Source organism: Aspergillus viridinutans (genome assembly GCF_018404265.1).
Source record: "Aspergillus viridinutans IFM 47045 DNA, scaffold_10, whole genome shotgun sequence".
NCBI classification, from domain to species: domain Eukaryota; kingdom Fungi; phylum Ascomycota; class Eurotiomycetes; order Eurotiales; family Aspergillaceae; genus Aspergillus; species Aspergillus viridinutans.
In genome coordinates this window covers 797,015-813,154 of record NW_025091226.1, presented here as the reverse complement: position 1 = coordinate 813,154, position 16,140 = coordinate 797,015, and the positions used below count along the sequence as shown (strand labels likewise).

At 44.0% G+C, this 16,140-nt stretch overlaps 3 protein-coding genes across 3 annotated transcripts; 2 read left to right on the top strand and 1 right to left on the bottom strand.

Annotated features, from left to right (window-relative positions):
- Positions 1 to 3,647: 3,647 nt before the first annotated feature.
- On the top strand, positions 3,648 to 4,818 carry Aspvir_001962 (uncharacterized protein; the record flags this gene model as incomplete). Its single annotated transcript, XM_043273566.1, has 3 exons — positions 3,648 to 3,951; positions 4,011 to 4,605; positions 4,665 to 4,818. The coding sequence occupies 3 exons, from the start codon at positions 3,648 to 3,650 to the stop codon at positions 4,816 to 4,818; spliced, it is 1,053 nt and encodes a 350-aa protein (XP_043129501.1).
- A 493-nt stretch (positions 4,819 to 5,311) lies between these two features.
- Aspvir_001961 (tryptophan synthetase) lies at positions 5,312 to 7,495 on the top strand (the record flags this gene model as incomplete). Its single annotated transcript, XM_043273565.1, has 3 exons — positions 5,312 to 5,455; positions 5,496 to 5,809; positions 5,866 to 7,495. 3 exons carry the CDS (start codon positions 5,312 to 5,314, stop codon positions 7,493 to 7,495), a joined length of 2,088 nt encoding a protein of 695 aa, XP_043129500.1.
- Positions 7,496 to 11,542: 4,047 nt separating this feature from the next.
- On the bottom strand, positions 11,543 to 12,460 carry Aspvir_001960 (uncharacterized protein; the record flags this gene model as incomplete). The annotated part of the gene is made up of 1 exon (XM_043273564.1): positions 11,543 to 12,460. The coding sequence occupies one exon, from the start codon at positions 12,458 to 12,460 to the stop codon at positions 11,543 to 11,545; it is 918 nt and encodes a 305-aa protein (XP_043129499.1).
- Positions 12,461 to 16,140: the final 3,680 nt, after the last annotated feature.

Here is a 16,140-nt window from a genome sequence, read left to right as displayed (position 1 = left end):
CGCACTCTTGATCGGACATAAATTCTCAATTCTAAAGTATTCTTCTCGGTAGTGCTCGGTAGAATCGCAAAGGACAGCAGTTTCAAAGGTTACTGGTTGAGACGCGTGGCATGGTGGAGATGGTTCCATTAACGGGCTATGGCGTCGAATAAGCGTCGTCGTATTGAATCGGATTCGGGCCGCTTCCAGGCAGAAGTGTTGAACAATAGATTGATAACTATAATCAATTAGACTTGAATATCACCAAGAAGTCACTATCTGGTAGTCTATACAGAGTTGGGCGGTTGGCACTTGCCAACTGCCCTGTCAAGATCCTATAAATGTACCATTCACCTTCGCTGCAAGGCCTATGAAGTGCTTGAATATAAACCTCGTTCAGGCCCATAGCCATGATAGATACAGCGTCACAATGAAGATAATTGTCGGATTGAAAATATTTACTCCATACATGATGATGATCAACTTCCCACATGTTTGTCCAGCTGCTAACCAGTCCGCGCTAATAGTATAAATCAGAAGCAACATAGCAAACATATCGAACCAGAGGTAAATCTAAGATAGCATATTTCTCAATCAACATTCATAGAACCTTTACCAAGGTAATCTGGCTGGCACCAACTCTGTCCAGTAGAAACCTATATATAGATCCACTCCACAAGTCTCAAAGCCAAGCTTTCGGCATAATTCCTATCAGGTCTGGGCACCAAAGTGGCTGAAATAATTGGCCATCACTCGTTGACCTGGACCCACTCACTCTTTCTAAGCCATTGTGGAGCTATATAAATCCAGACTTCTGCGAATGATTGCGCGGCATCCTCCCTCGTTCATTGCATGTGGATGCGTAGTCGGCCGCGTCACTGCTTTGATTTCCTCCCCAGCCTCTTGAATAGCATGGCTGTGTCATTAAGAGTCAACTCTCAATCTTGTGGCAGGAAGAAAGAACCGAGATAACTGGACTCATCCATGACAGTGTTGGTTTGGGTCCATGGAATGTTCTCACATATCTCCTGTCTGATATTAGAGATGAAGATTATAAATAGTATCCGAATGGTGTGTTTTTACTCGCATAATTTTGGACAATGTACCATCGCTTGGAGAAGTTGAACCAGACCTACCACCCATACTGCACGCCGATGATCCAGCAGAGACAGGCTCGGGAGCTAGTGTTCAGTCATCTGTGACAGCTCTAGACTACCTTTCATGAAAAGGCCCCGGTAGTTCCTCAGCAACGCTGCAACAGGCACTGGAAACAAACTGCCACAGGGAACTTCTGTCTTCACAGATTTATGGGCCTTGCAACTTCGCTGATCACCCTTACAGTAAATGTTCGACAGTTTGCTGTCCCCCATTAGAGAAACCTGATTAACTGAACTATGAAAGGCTGAGCAGGCAATTATCGGAGTAGTATTTTTTCAATGAAATGTTTACCGTCCTTGCTATACCCGCAGATCACCAAGTCTATAGGGTGATGGATGTCCAACAGCTGCAGTTCTGACGTATTTTCCGCGACTGCTGTAAGGCAAAGTTTACTACTCGACCTTGGGCCCAATATTCCCCAATTTGTCTAATGATCCGCTTGACAAGGTGGAGTGCTCATATCCTCTAGCTGCGGTCTCAAGCCGTGGCTGGAGCTCCACGAGCCTCTTCGAAAATTATTTCGCAGATCATGCAATATAGGGCATTCATAGCGTCTCGGTGGATGGGAAACCGTTGACACATGGATGGAGTTGATCTTTGCATACATGTTTTCGAAAAATAGTGGACTGCAGCTGATCCTCGTTGAGTCTGGACTTTCAGACCTTCAGTCTTTCCCTTTGGACGTCTAACAACTCCAGGAGATGCGGGCCTCGCACAAACCCTTCCCGGGCTTCCGCGCATTCGTCCAGTGTGTAGTGCCTTCCTAGCATTTTGCTCAAGGATTCATGGGCTATGCTGCCAATCTCACTTGAGAGCTCGGATATGTGGCAGCGACTTGCAACACAGCGAAACACTATCAACTTTGTCCGGATTTCCAAGGTCTCGATAAGGATGTCATAGATCAGATCGTCCACACTCATTCCTCGGATACAGCTGAGATAGATGTGATCCATGGCATCCGGAAAGCGATTGGGCCCAAAAGAACTAGCCCCTTCCCCGTCGAGGAGCAACGCAGGTGGCTTTGCGAGTCGATGCGATATACGAGAGACGGTACCACATTTACAGCAAATCGGCTCCGTCTGTCGACCCCATTATCGTCTCTCTGTTTCGCAAAACGAACCGGACGGAATCCCAAACTGCCAGCCGAAATCTTAGATGATTGGTCGATGCGTGGTGGTAGTAGGCGAGAAGAATATGCGCAGCAAGGAGTGCAGGCGCTTGACGCTCGACCTCGGCGGCCTCCGCCATCCGACGATACCGAAGCGCCTGGTCGTGATATCTCCGGGCTTGGCTGTGATGCAAGTTATTCACAAGCGGGCTGAAGACCAATCTTAGATTATCACCAGCCATATTACAGCTCTGAACTCGCGCATTCAGCATGAAGAGGTTAGATGCTAAAATGCAAACCACAGCGAACCGCAAACAAGGAGCCCGAATGGATCCATCAGTAAATAGTAAAGAAGCTGTAGGAAGCAGATGGCGCACATGTCTCTGGAAATGACCCAAGTAGCCAATCTCCAGGTTTGTCTTGTAGAGTTGGCTGACAGAGTTAAGCTCATGGGAACTGTGACTTCTACCCCGCGCATTATCCAAGGTACGGGTGTTTGAACGTGTACCTGATGGAGACGACGCCCTCTGAGCTATGGCATGCTGCTGGAACCACGCTCCGTCGAGGTTTCGAAAACTAAAATCAATACCATAACTGCATTCTAAGGACAGTCGTGCGCAGGCTCGACAGCAAGGTTTTGTCTCATCACACTGATGAAATTGAGACACTTCCACTAATGGTGCCAGAAAATGACTGACCTTTTTGCCTCTCCTGCGGCATGGCCGGCAACCTGAGTGCCTCCGCTGAATAGTGCATTTGGCATGGTTCGTGAAGGCGATCGCATGGGCATATTGGGTTGAAAAGTCCGAGTAGCGTTGCAGGCAACCTCAGGCAAGCGGAGTTGATGCTGTGTAGTAGAAATCAGAAACTGGACTGGACAGTGACGCTAAATTGGCCATATCATCCTTTACACATCATTCGCTTGTATTGGTATGTAGTACAACAGTACGCGGACTATATGTCCTTCGCGTATCACATTAGTGGATTGAAGTCAACGAACTCATAAAGTCTCAGGCCTCTCGCCTTGACAGTGGGCTTGCGGTGGGTTTTAATTTTGAGCACGTTCAATGGAGGGAGTGTAGGAGTCGAGGGACACAGCCCGTTAGACGATCACGTGCGGTGAGGGCTAAAGTGGCTGCTTCTTCCCCTCATTTCTTCTTCTTCTTCTGACAATGTGGTTCAGCTGCTCTAACTTATCCAGTTTCATGACCTCCCACTAGTTTCATAACATTCAAACTTGATTCGCTAAGTTACGGCTGTCAACCACTGTGTCAAGCGCCTAGTTATCGTCGTGTGGGCCTGAAGTTCTGAACAGCCTTACTACCTCCAGACTAGTTTCTCTTGCCTCTCAAGTCTCAAGTCACTAAATGTGCTTTATCACTGACTTCAACTCTTCAGTACAATGGAAAATATTAATGAATCCACACAAACAAACGACAGACCAATCCATCTCATTTTTTCCTCATCCTCCGTCATACTGCATGTACCAGGTTGCCCCCGATTCCTGAAACCGTTCATCCAAAAGTATGCACCTCACTGCACGCGGCATTGGGGCGTTCGTGTTGGCGATGATGTCTGGGATCTCTTCAAATACAGTGGATATGTCGACTTTTCCGTGAGGAGTTGGGAGGATGTGGAGGGACGTTACAACTCGGAGGTTTTCGTGGGCAAGACTGAGGCTAGTAATGAGAGCATTACTGCAATTGGTATGGATGTCTTTTAAGCTACGATATTATCCCCACCAGTCAATACTTACTATTCCCAGCCAATGACTTAAAATCGGCTTACCCTGCCTACGATGCCTTTGGTGACAACTGTCAGCACTTCGCAATAGGCCTATGCAGACGCATCCCAAAGAATCGCAAAGTGGAAGACATTACTGGTCGCGGTGCAATACTTGCAAGTGAATTCCATGTCTTTATGGGTGAGTTTGAAGGGATGAATAGGGACTTCATTCACCCAATGCAGGCTAAGGACACCATAAGAGCTGCGAAAGCACTGCTGCATTCGACAGTCCTCACGCAAATGCGCTATAGTACGTATTTCCTCGAACCCATCATCTACCTGCTCTTCGAGTTTTTTCGGAATTACGTCTCTTCAGCAGTGGCCTGGTTCGCGGAGCTCGCCGAAATACTCACACCAGAGGGTTGGGTTTTATTGCACAATGGGGCTCCATTTCGCAGACACATCTCGTCAGTCTCGTTTGGATCGGCCTCGATAGCTTTCCGCGGTGTTGTGGATATCATTACTCAAGTTGCAGTCAGTCCGTGGAATTTCTGGCAGAGGTATTCATCGACGGATGCTCAGCTCTTAAGGGTTGGAATCAATGTGCTGAGGGAGGGCTCGGCAGCTTCCGTGAGGTAAGTGATTGAAGGCATCAGGTGTTGCCAAAAGTCTGTGATTGTTAACGTCTTGGCAGCCAGCCTGATGCAAATACTGTTTTACGGGTACATATTCCTGAGGCAGGGAATGCTGTGGACAATATCCAGGGCCCAGATGAGGGCCCAGATGAGGAAGTCATCGACAGGAGGCGTAGTGTAAGGAGAGTTGTGGACTTTGTTGATCCCGCATGAAAGAGATGCATTTCCTGTGTCGGCACTCTGATCGACCAATCCAGAAGGATAGTGTTCTCCGTCTCAATGATGATTACGGGTTGATGAACAATGCATGCCGAAAACTGCCAGTGGAGAGACACAGGTTTTGCGTTGGTAAACTGACACAGAGCAGAAGACGAGGTCTGATTAGCCATATGGACAGGCTTAATGTTTTGAGAATAAAGTTTCAGCGACAGGAAGGGCGCAAGAAAGAAAGACAGGGAATCACTCTCACGCTGATTAGGAAGATTGTTGTCATCTAGGGCAACTATAAACCCGCTAGTCACGCATCTAGTCCTAGTTCACGCTAGTTACCTAGTATAAAGGACAGTTAGATAGATAGATGGCCCGTTCCGGCGTCTTGTTCTCTCCACTCGCCGTGACTCATACCGTCAAGGGACAATCTATTTTAGAATAAATCATACCCTCTTCGTGGTTTCTATGTTTCCATCCTCCACAAACTTGATTCATCATGGATCATCTTAAACAAATATTTGCCCAATGCCATGAGGAGGGCCGTCCAGCGCTGGTCACGTACGTGACGGCCGGATTCCCCACGGCGGAGGAAACCCCGGAGGCCCGGACATCATGCTGGGCATGCAGGCCGGAGGGGCAGGTGAGTCATTTGATCTACAGCTTTGAATTGATTCTGATAGAACTGTGTAGATATTATTGAACTGGGTCTTCCTTTTACCGATCCCATTGCAGACGGCCCGACCATCCAAAAGTCGAATCTGAAGGCCCTCGAAAATGGTGTCACAGTCACATCGATGTTGGACATGGTTAGAACAGCACGGAGAAAAGGGTTAAAGGCTCCGGTGCTGTTTATGGGTTACTATAATCCTATACTGAAGTATGGGGAGTCGAAGCTTTTGGCAGATTGCATCGAGGCCGGCGTCAACGGCTTCATTATTGTTGATCTGCCTCCGGAAGAAGCGGTTCGATTCCGCAATGGTTGCACGAAGACAGGGTATGGCCGCAACCAACCCTAACAATGGACGAGTAAACTAATTGACTCAATGACAGTCTCTCGTACGTCCCTTTGATCGCCCCCTCCACCACCGAAGACCGCATGAAGGTCCTCTGCAAGATGGCCGATTCCTTTATTTATCTTGACTCCCGCATGGGCGTCACCGGCGCCACCGGGACCCTCAATTCACACCTTCCCGCCCTCATCCAGCGCGTCAAGGAGCTCTCCGGCAATGTCCCCGTAGCCGTCGGGTTTGGAATCAGCACGCGCGAGCATTTCCTGAGCGTGACCTCCATCGCCGATGGCGCTGTCATCGGCAGTCAAGTGATTACGATCCTCGATGGCGCTCCAGCCGGACAGGCCGCCCGGGCAGTCGAGGACTATTGTTCCCAGATCACACAAAGAAAGGTTACCAGTGGGCCTTCTGCCGCGATGGAAACGAATGCGGTCGCCCAGCCTGCTGTCGAGGGAGAGGCGGCTGTGACCGACGGATCAGGGCGGTTCGGTGTCTTCGGCGGTCAATACGCCCCCGAGGCGCTGACCACCTGCCTGGCCGAACTCGAGGCCGGTTTCGAGGCCGCTCGCAATGATCCCACCTTCTGGGAGGAATACCGATCGTACTATCCGTACATGGGACGTCCCTCCAACCTGCACCTGGCTCCGCGCCTGTCCGAATACGCAGGCGGCGCGAATATCTGGCTGAAGCGGGAGGACCTCAACCACACGGGATCCCACAAGATCAACAACGCGCTGGGCCAGATCCTAATTGCCCGTCGCCTGGGGAAGACGGAGATCATCGCCGAGACAGGCGCAGGTCAGCACGGGGTCGCCACTGCGACCGTCTGTGCGAAATTCGGCATGAAATGCACCATCTACATGGGCGCGGAGGACGTCCGTCGCCAGGCCTTGAATGTGTTCCGGATTCGCTTGTTGGGGGCCACGGTTATCCCAGTCGAGTCGGGGTCGCGCACGCTCCGGGATGCAGTGAATGAAGCCTTTCGTGCATGGATTACGCGCCTGGATACAACGCATTATATTATCGGGTCTGCCATCGGGCCCCATCCCTTTCCGACCATGGTTCGCACGTTCCAGAGTGTGATTGGTGACGAAACCAGGGCCCAGCTGCGAGACCTGGGCAAGAGCCCGGATGCGGTGGTCGCCTGTGTCGGGGGCGGCTCCAATGCTGTCGGCATGTTCTATCCATTCTCTGAGGACGCCTCCGTCCAGCTGGTTGGGGTGGAAGCCGCAGGTGATGGCTTGGACACGGAACGGCATTCAGCTACCTTGAGTCGAGGCTCGGTCGGGGTTCTGCATGGGGTGCGGACCTATGTGCTGCAGAACCAGCATGGACAGATCTCCGATACTCACTCAGTCTCCGCGGGACTCGACTACCCCGGCGTTGGACCGGAATTAGCGCACTGGAACGAGAGCAACCGGGCGACATTCCTTTCAGCCACCGATGCCCAGGCCCTGCAGGGCTTCCGACTGCTGAGCCAGCTGGAAGGCATCATTCCTGCGTTGGAGACATCTCACGCGGTCTGGGGCGCAGTTGAGACAGCCAAGCGGCTGGGGCCTGGCAAGGATCTTGTGCTGTGCTTGAGTGGGCGTGGGGATAAGGACGTGCAGAGCGTGATCGATGAGTTGCCCAAGATAGGGCCTCAAATTGGATGGGATTTGCGGTTTTAGTGGTTAGAAGTCTGCTGCGTATGCTTTGGAAGTAGTGGGATAGATCCTCGATAGATCAAAAAGTATGCAAGTTCCAAAAAAGTATGCAACAGCAGTGGGGAACAGCCTCCATAAAAGCAGACCAGTAACAACCGTGCCTATCATAGAGTGCCTGGCTAAATTAACGGCTAAAGGAGAGGGCGACAGAATGACTATTCATAGAACAAGTGTCCAAATCGTGGCCTCAGGCAAGCTGGTAGCCTCTATTGCGTGAACAAAAGTGTGTGAATATACTGGTTACAATAGCAGGATCGACTCTTAGCCTCGAACTGTCAAATAACGTCTGGACTCCTGTCAGGTATTGGAAGCTTTTCATTTGGAACATGACACACCATAATAATACCGTCTTCATCAGTATATTTTAGCATCTCATCCAGAACTGCTTCAACAGTGGTTGTATCATGGTCCAAGTTTAGAAAAGCAAGTGATGTAGTATCCATATCATCTGGATAGCTCTTTGTTATAAACACTAGGTCAGCTATTTATTTCATCGGCATAGAGATACATGCTATATGAGAAGTAACTTCCCTTTACCATTGAAGAGTTCATTTCCCATTAGTTCTTGGACCGTTAACGACTATGGGTTCCCTGGATCATTAACCTCTTAGTATAGCGATCTACACCATCACACATGTACCTTACCTGTTCTTGGTAGCCTCTAATATCAGAAGTTATGTATAACAATCCCATACTTCCACACCGTTGTCAGAAACGGACGGCATGTTCCTAGCATTTGCATGCAAGAATGCTTGCCCTCGTGCAATGGGGTCACCCAATAGATTTTTAAGAGCCCGGATCATATTTGGCCAGTCTTTAAAGACAAGGTTATAAAATGCGAATGATCGTGCAGTGACTATGTTCCCATAGCTTGGGTCAATGAAAATGCATCTCTCAGGCATGAGACTTGCGTTTTCTATCACGGGGTGGTTGGATCGGAGACTGGGTTCTCTCATTCCCAGGAGGATATAAAAATAGCCTCAAAAAGATCCCAGAAACCTTTTGAAAAATTCTTCTCAACACCTCTCGCCGCAAGGGTAGATTTAATTCGCCTAATGGAAAGAGCGTGGTCGTTCTTATGGATGGCAGGAGCTTCCAACTCTCGCGTGTCTTCAGTCATGAAGACCTCAAAGGTCTAGGATAAGCGTCGTGTATTCCTTATGCGTCATTATGCGAAGCTTGGAGGAAAACATGGCACGCCAAGTTTTTGAAATACCTACTAGAGGAGTGCAATTTTTAGTATATCTTCTCGGGCTGTCACACTTGGTTCTGGTGACAGATGTGAAGCGAGGTTGAAGTCAGAGTAGCACTCTAATCCTTCACTGCCCGGTTCTAGGGACGAAAATGACGAAAGTGAGCCATCTTGGTAGACAGTGAGATGCATCATTGTGTAACCCAGATCTTGGACAGGAGACACTAAGCTATTCATATGAGGAATGACAGCTACGTGTCTCTCATTCTGTGGATGATAAGAATTAGGCAAGTGTGGGGTAAATGCTTGAGATTCCCAGATGACGTGTTGCTATAATATTCTCTGATAGAGAATGACCATCTTTGTGCTTGACGTTCTGGAACTCGTGCGGCAGTTTAAGAGATGATATAGAGAATACCATCACTCTAAAGTGTCCCATGCCCAGAAGATGATCAGAGTGTAATTCTCATCAGCTTACCTTTTTGGTTCAGAGAACTACATGTTAAGAATGTATTCTCAGGAAAGTCATATCTTTTCACGAGAGTCGGCCTGCCCAACTAGTTGTCCCCCTCTCCTAAGTTCGAAATCCCATCTGTTGCAGCCTGAAGTGACAAAAAGGCATGACGACTTCTTCGCGAAGAATTGCAATTTCAAAACCGAGAGAGACCTGCAAAAGTTTTGCTCTCTTAAATCTAGTCAGGCATTTTACTATAGTTTCCTGAATGCTCGTAATGACTGCATTGAACTCGTCTGTCGCTTTTTCACAGCTGCTTTCTTTTTCATAGATGGTAAGAATTGAGAGGACATCTGCATAACACTACCCTTGTCATCAAACATGATATATAAACTAAAACAGTGGGTAGACCCTCTGGAACATATGTCATTTCAGGCTGGACAAGCATACGTTGAGAGAATGATATCTCTATCGCGAGATGAGATTGCACCCAACAGTTCGGTCTCAGAAGAATTGATTATTTATCGTCTATGGAAGGAATTAAGGGATGTGGACGCCGTCGCAGCAGCAGAAATACTTGAGGCAACGTGTGCTTTCTGGCGCGCGCAAGCGGACGAAAAGAGAAAGACTCTTGTGGACCTTGGGAGTTACTTGAAGTTCAGAGCAACCGAGAATGGGTCACAGTATGTAACCTTATAGAAATCATCTGCTCTGCTAATGAAAATTCCTAGACTATTATCTCCAGTCACTCACTTCACTCTCAGAATCCATATGACCACTGAAGAGATCGAGGCCGTCGAAGAGTTGGACATGAATTGTTCAAGATTTATGACCATTGTTAATGATATATTCAGTTGGGAAATGGAGCTAAAGCAGGCTCAGTCGAGCAAGGGGGACGGTTCCTGCCTATGCTCCTCAGTGCGAATCATTATGGACAGCTTAGGGGTGGACGATGAAGCAGCGAAAGCAATACTCTGGACCATACTTCGGTGCCTTGAGTTTTGACATCTTGAACTCTCTTCCTACTTGACAGCAAAATACCCAGCTTTGGATACATATTGCAAAGAAACCGGCTATCACATGAGTGGGAGCGAAGTTTGGCATGGGGAGACTCTTCGTTATCAAGAATCCGCACGGTACAAGGACTCTAATATTCACCCTTAGATATTAAATATGTGGTGCCGGATCAGTGCCACGCCCGTTGCGAATTTCGTCCTTTGTTCCTTTTGCAGAGGAATCAGCCAGGGCTATCAATATAGTTAATGGATATCCGCAGGCGGAGCTTCTGGTCAGGGCAGTACAGCTGCTGCCTCAGCAGCTGTCTTTTCACTGTTGTCCAATAGTTACCAGTGTCTTCAAAGGGCTTGGTAATAACACAATGGGAGCAATCGTATACAAACAGCAGTATTAAGAGTATGCGGTGTCATACATGACAAATCAGGTTGTAGACCCGCTGATTGCTCAGCTTCCTCAATCTACGATGTTGCTCGCGTTTAATTCCTGAGGAACAAAGCATAATAGAATATTTGCTACATTTGGCAGCGCTAGCAATCTGAGAAGTAGTAGAAGTAGGAAAGCATTTTCTGTGTAACATATTGCGGATAAACATATACTTCCAAGGTTCAAGGTGTCGTCCCAGGGTGTGCAGTTTGTATAGGATTGATTGAGGAACAGAAGTTGAGCGTGGAATGTGGGGGAGGGTGACGGAGGATTTCCATAACAATACCAAATGAGAATATTCTAGTCGGTCGAGTTCAGCTGTGTATTATTTACGAGTTCTAAATTTATTTTGGTTGGCAAGTAGCCAAATGTAGACTTGTGCATGAAATGGTGTCTTGCCTTAGGGTTTAGAAATAAGCTTGTCTCTGAGGGGTGTGCCGTATCACGTCAATACAATGTACACATGTTGTAGTTTTGAGTCAAGACAGTTGAGAGTTGTCCCTTGTTATAGTGCTAATGACATACACAGGCGTTTCCCACATCTACTTGGGCCTACTTTGTCGAGAGATCGACGAGGTTAGATTTACAGTTAGATGCAAAAATAATCCGTCGAAGGCTCCACCGTTTAAAACCACTGATTAAGACCTATTGTTTAAGATCCGTGTTTAAAATTCAAGTGTTCATAATTCCAAAGCTATAATTCTACCGTTTCTTTCTAAGATCGGATCGACCAAGATAGCAACGTGGTTCGTACTATTCGGAACCCTAGTCCATTATTGCAATATGGGATGAATAACCTAACATACCCTCTACAATAGCGAGAGATACACGAGAAGTGACCTCATACAAAGTCCATTAATATATAATATATCGTTTCCAATAGCTTGTTTAGCCGAACAAACAACCAATACATGCAATGATATAATTAAAGGGCCTGCCATATTAACATGGCCACGCCTATAGCCAATGGATTAGTGAGCGAGAGGCCGGCAGGCGCAGAATTCTTGCTGCTAGTAGTTGAGCCCGTAGAATTGCCTGAGCCCGTAGCAGCGCTAGTAGTTGAGCCCGTAGTATTGCCGGCATTTCCAGTGCCACTAGAGCGTTCCGTGACAGATGATGAAAGGGAGGACGATGAAGGCGATGGCTTGGGACACAAGTTGTTATACACAAACTGCTTAGGAGCGCCACTACAAGCGGTCGCAGACCCAGCGTTAAATGTGCCGTTCGGATAGATCCAGCAACTGCCCGAGGCATACGGCGAGTTGTCTGGATTCTCCGGATTAAAGACGACATAGCTGCAGGAATCGGCCTTTGCACATTGACTCAAGCAGTCCGGTGCACCCGTACTAGCAGTACAATCGTAAAAGCAGTCACCAGGCGCCGGGTACCCGCAGACCGAGGCAATAGCAGAGGGAGTCGCGGTGGCGGTGCAGGCGCCAGCAGTGGTGGTTGCGCTCCCGCCAGCACACACGGGCTGGTTGTAGACGGACAGGGTGGGATTGGCGCAATTCGAACTACCTTTGCTCGCATCGAAGGTTTCACCCGGGTACAGCCAGCACGTGCCGGTGCCCGTGGTAGGGTTGCCGGCAGAGAAGATAACAAAGTTGCAGGGCGGGTGGGCGTTACAGTAGTCCCAGCAGGAGGCCCTGCTGTCGCTGGCGACGGCAAAGTCTGGGCCTGGTTCCGGGTAGCTGCAGAGACTGGTGATGAGGGACGATGTACAGGTTGGTGCGGCGGCAGTAGAGGTAGTGGACGTAGCAGATATCGCTATGGATTCAGTAAGGTCTGCTAGAGCCGGTGGAACTAATAGGGCAATAGAGACCCAGAAAGGAGCGATCTTCATGGTAGCGAGCGTAGGTAGCGAGCGTAGGTAACGAAATAAACGTGTCCAAAACTGGGAGAAGTATTAGTATTTAAACAGGAGCAGTCACTAGCACGAACGGTCCTGCCTATTTATATCTAGGTAGAGAGGGGTAGTAAGCCTTGTCGAATTTTAATATCACGTGGTAAGTAGTGAGACAGATATATATTAGGAAGGCTGAGTCCCCTATCATGGTGAACTTGAGGTTTTAGCGTCACCCAAGACGCGCTGAGTATTAATTACTTTACTATCTTAGGAATAGGTAGCTTGTTGTTAGAAAATAGAATACCGCTATGATTACAGATATGAGACCCTGTCCTGACTGGGATATAGTCCAGACACCCGTTTGGCCTAGTGGTAGGATATTAAAATTTAAATACCACTATACATATATATATTCTGAATATGTAGTACCCTAAGTCTTAAATATATAAATTCTAACTACTCTGTACATAGGGGCACTACCTTAGTATATAAGGATTTAATATTCCTACTATATAAGAATTCAACATTGATACTATTCAATTCAATATCCTTAGACTCTTAGTATATGAGAATTTGACATTGATACTATTTAATTCGATATCCCTACTATATAAGAATTCAATATTAATACTATTCAATTCGATATCCCTACTATGTGAGAATTTAATATTACTATTTAATAATTACTACTTTAATGTTACTGCAGTGTGTGTAACTATATGTTAAGGGCTACGGCGAACCATAAAGCCGCCATACGCAGCCAACACTAATAGTGTAGAGGGTTTAGACCTAACAGATTATATGATCCACTGTATATATCTCTGTAATTAGCTAAGTATTCTGCAACTTAGTAATTAGTTCTCCTTACTTAGGTAATATATGGATATTTGCTCCCTTTATACTGATCTTACTAGTTGATATTAACCCTTAGTAGGTGATCTTATAGTTCTAATTACTCTTAAAAATCTAATTAGCCTATTAGGATATTATAAGATAATGATTAACACTAGATCTTCTTCTAGAACTCTAAACCCACACTGTAAATCTACATCTATAGTAGAAAGAATAATCCCTATCTATAAAGAACTAACTAATCTTATGGAATCTATAACTAAATAACTAGATAATAGTTATAATAGTATTTATCTACTATATATAAATAACTAACCTACCCCTAAAAGGGTAGAAAGGGTAAATATCTCTATAGAATTAGAAGCCTAGTATATAGAAAAGGGGAAGTAACTAATAAGTACTACCCCTAATAATAATAATAAGATTACTTATAAGCTCCTAGAAAGAGAATACTAGCTTAAGTAAAAGCTTAGATAAGTAGAAATTAGGAGATATATCTAGAAGATAGAATCCTAACTATAGGGAAACTATAATAAAGATCCTATACCTATACTATACTAGGAGGTAGATAACCTTATTAGATAAGAAGTAGGGAATACTAGATCACTACTAGAATTAATTATAGAGATTAAGGTAAAGATTACTAGACTAGAAAGACTATAGAAGCTAGTAAATATTAAGTAATTTACTATATATTCTATATAGGAATATATCACCTTCTTTAACTACCTAGAGGCATACTTCAAAGAATATCTAGACTAGTTTAAGAATAAAGAAAACTATATCTATATAGCTTTAGCCCAGCTCTTAGATATATACTATAATAAATAGTAGACTTATAAGACTAAGCTTATTAAAATACCTAGATAGTTAGACTTTTAAGACTTCTATTTATATCTAGTTTCTGCACTAGAATAACTCTATAAGGAAGTAGCAGTATAATATTTCTCTACTATCTAACTAGAATACTAAAGTATATAGGAATTCTCTATATTTATTAATAGAATCTATAGTTAACTAGCTTAATTACTACTAGATTTTATCTATAGAGACTTCCTCTATATCTATATTTTACTAATTATTTAGAGTAAAGCTGCTAGATTTACTAACCTACTAGAACTACTAGAGGTATATATCTCTTACCTAGCTACTATTAAAGATAGAATCTCATTATAACAGGATGCCCTATGGAAATAATATAATATCTAATATAATAACTAGTAGAATTCTAAACCCTATARTAACTAGTCAGGCTATACTAAGGACTATTAGCCTAGAGGTAATAGATATTCTAGTAATAACTATAGATTAGAATCTAGGAAGTAGAAATACTCTTACTCTCTATACTAGGATTATCCTAGACTATACTATAATAGATATAGAGAATATAGCCACTAGCTAAAATACTGCACTAAACTATAGATTCCTAAGTATTTAAAAAACTAAGCTAGCCTATACTATACACTACTACAGTATTAGGTATTAGAAGAAACTCTAATAATAGTTAGGTACTAGCTTACCTAATAAATATTCTTATTAAGGGAAGCCACTACTAATATTAAATATTAATTAACTATAGAGCTAAATAAATATTTATTAACTAGTAGTAGGTAAAAGAGTTCCTATCTAATATAGAAAGTTTACTATAACTAGTATAGGCCATTAATGGCTATAAGGTGATATCTTATAGATAATATAATCTAGAAATTAAGATTACTAATTCTATAGGAAATATCAGAATTTACTAACTAGCTACTAAGGTAGTCAACATAGTAGAATATAATTTAATTCTAGGAATAGACTAGCTAAAAGCTATTAATCTAGATATTAACTAGAAAATCCTTACTTAGTACTACTATCCAGGGTCCCCTAATAGAAATAATAAGCTAAATATTAAACTAATATCCACTGCTACAGCTGTAGAAGAATTATAAGCCTATAAAGTACTATTTTATATAATTACTATACCTATTAGGATGGAAAAAACCATCTACCTATAGGCTACTATAAAGAGTATTAAAGATATACTACTTCTACCTTCATAATATATAGAATTTATAGATATCTTTAGTAAAGAGTAAGCTAGTATCCTACCTAAGAATGCTATATATAATTATATAATAGAACTTAAAGAGGGAACTTAGCTACCTTATAAGCTACTATATCTACTATTATAGGAAGAACTTTAAGTCCTTTAGAATTATATTAAGGAATACCTATAGAGAGGATGGATTAGGCTATCTAAGAGTCCTATAAATGCCCTAGTATTATTTATATTAAAGAAGGATAGTAGTCTATAACTCTGTATTAATTACTAAGGCCTAAATAAAATTATAGTAAAAAACTATTATCTACTACCACTTATAAGTAAGCTAATAGACTAATTATCTAGTACTAAGATCTATATAAAGCTAGATCTCTAAGATACTTACTACTAGATCTAAATTTAGAAAGGTGATAAATAGAAAACAGTATTCTATATAAAATATAGATATTTTAAATATATAGTTATACTATTCAGCCTAGCAAACACACTGGCCATATTCTAATTATATATTAACTAGGCTATAAGTAATCTATTAGATACTTACTATATTATATATCTAGATAATATTATTATTTATTCTAACACTAAGGAAGAATACATCTAGTAGGTCTAGGAGGTCCTAATTAGACTCTATAAATATAGACTTTATACTAAATATAGTAAATGTGAATTCTACACTATGGAAATTAATTTCCTAGAGTTTAATGTTAGCACAGAGGGCATTAAGATAGAATCTAGCTATATTACTACTATTATAGAATAGCCTGAACCCTAGAAT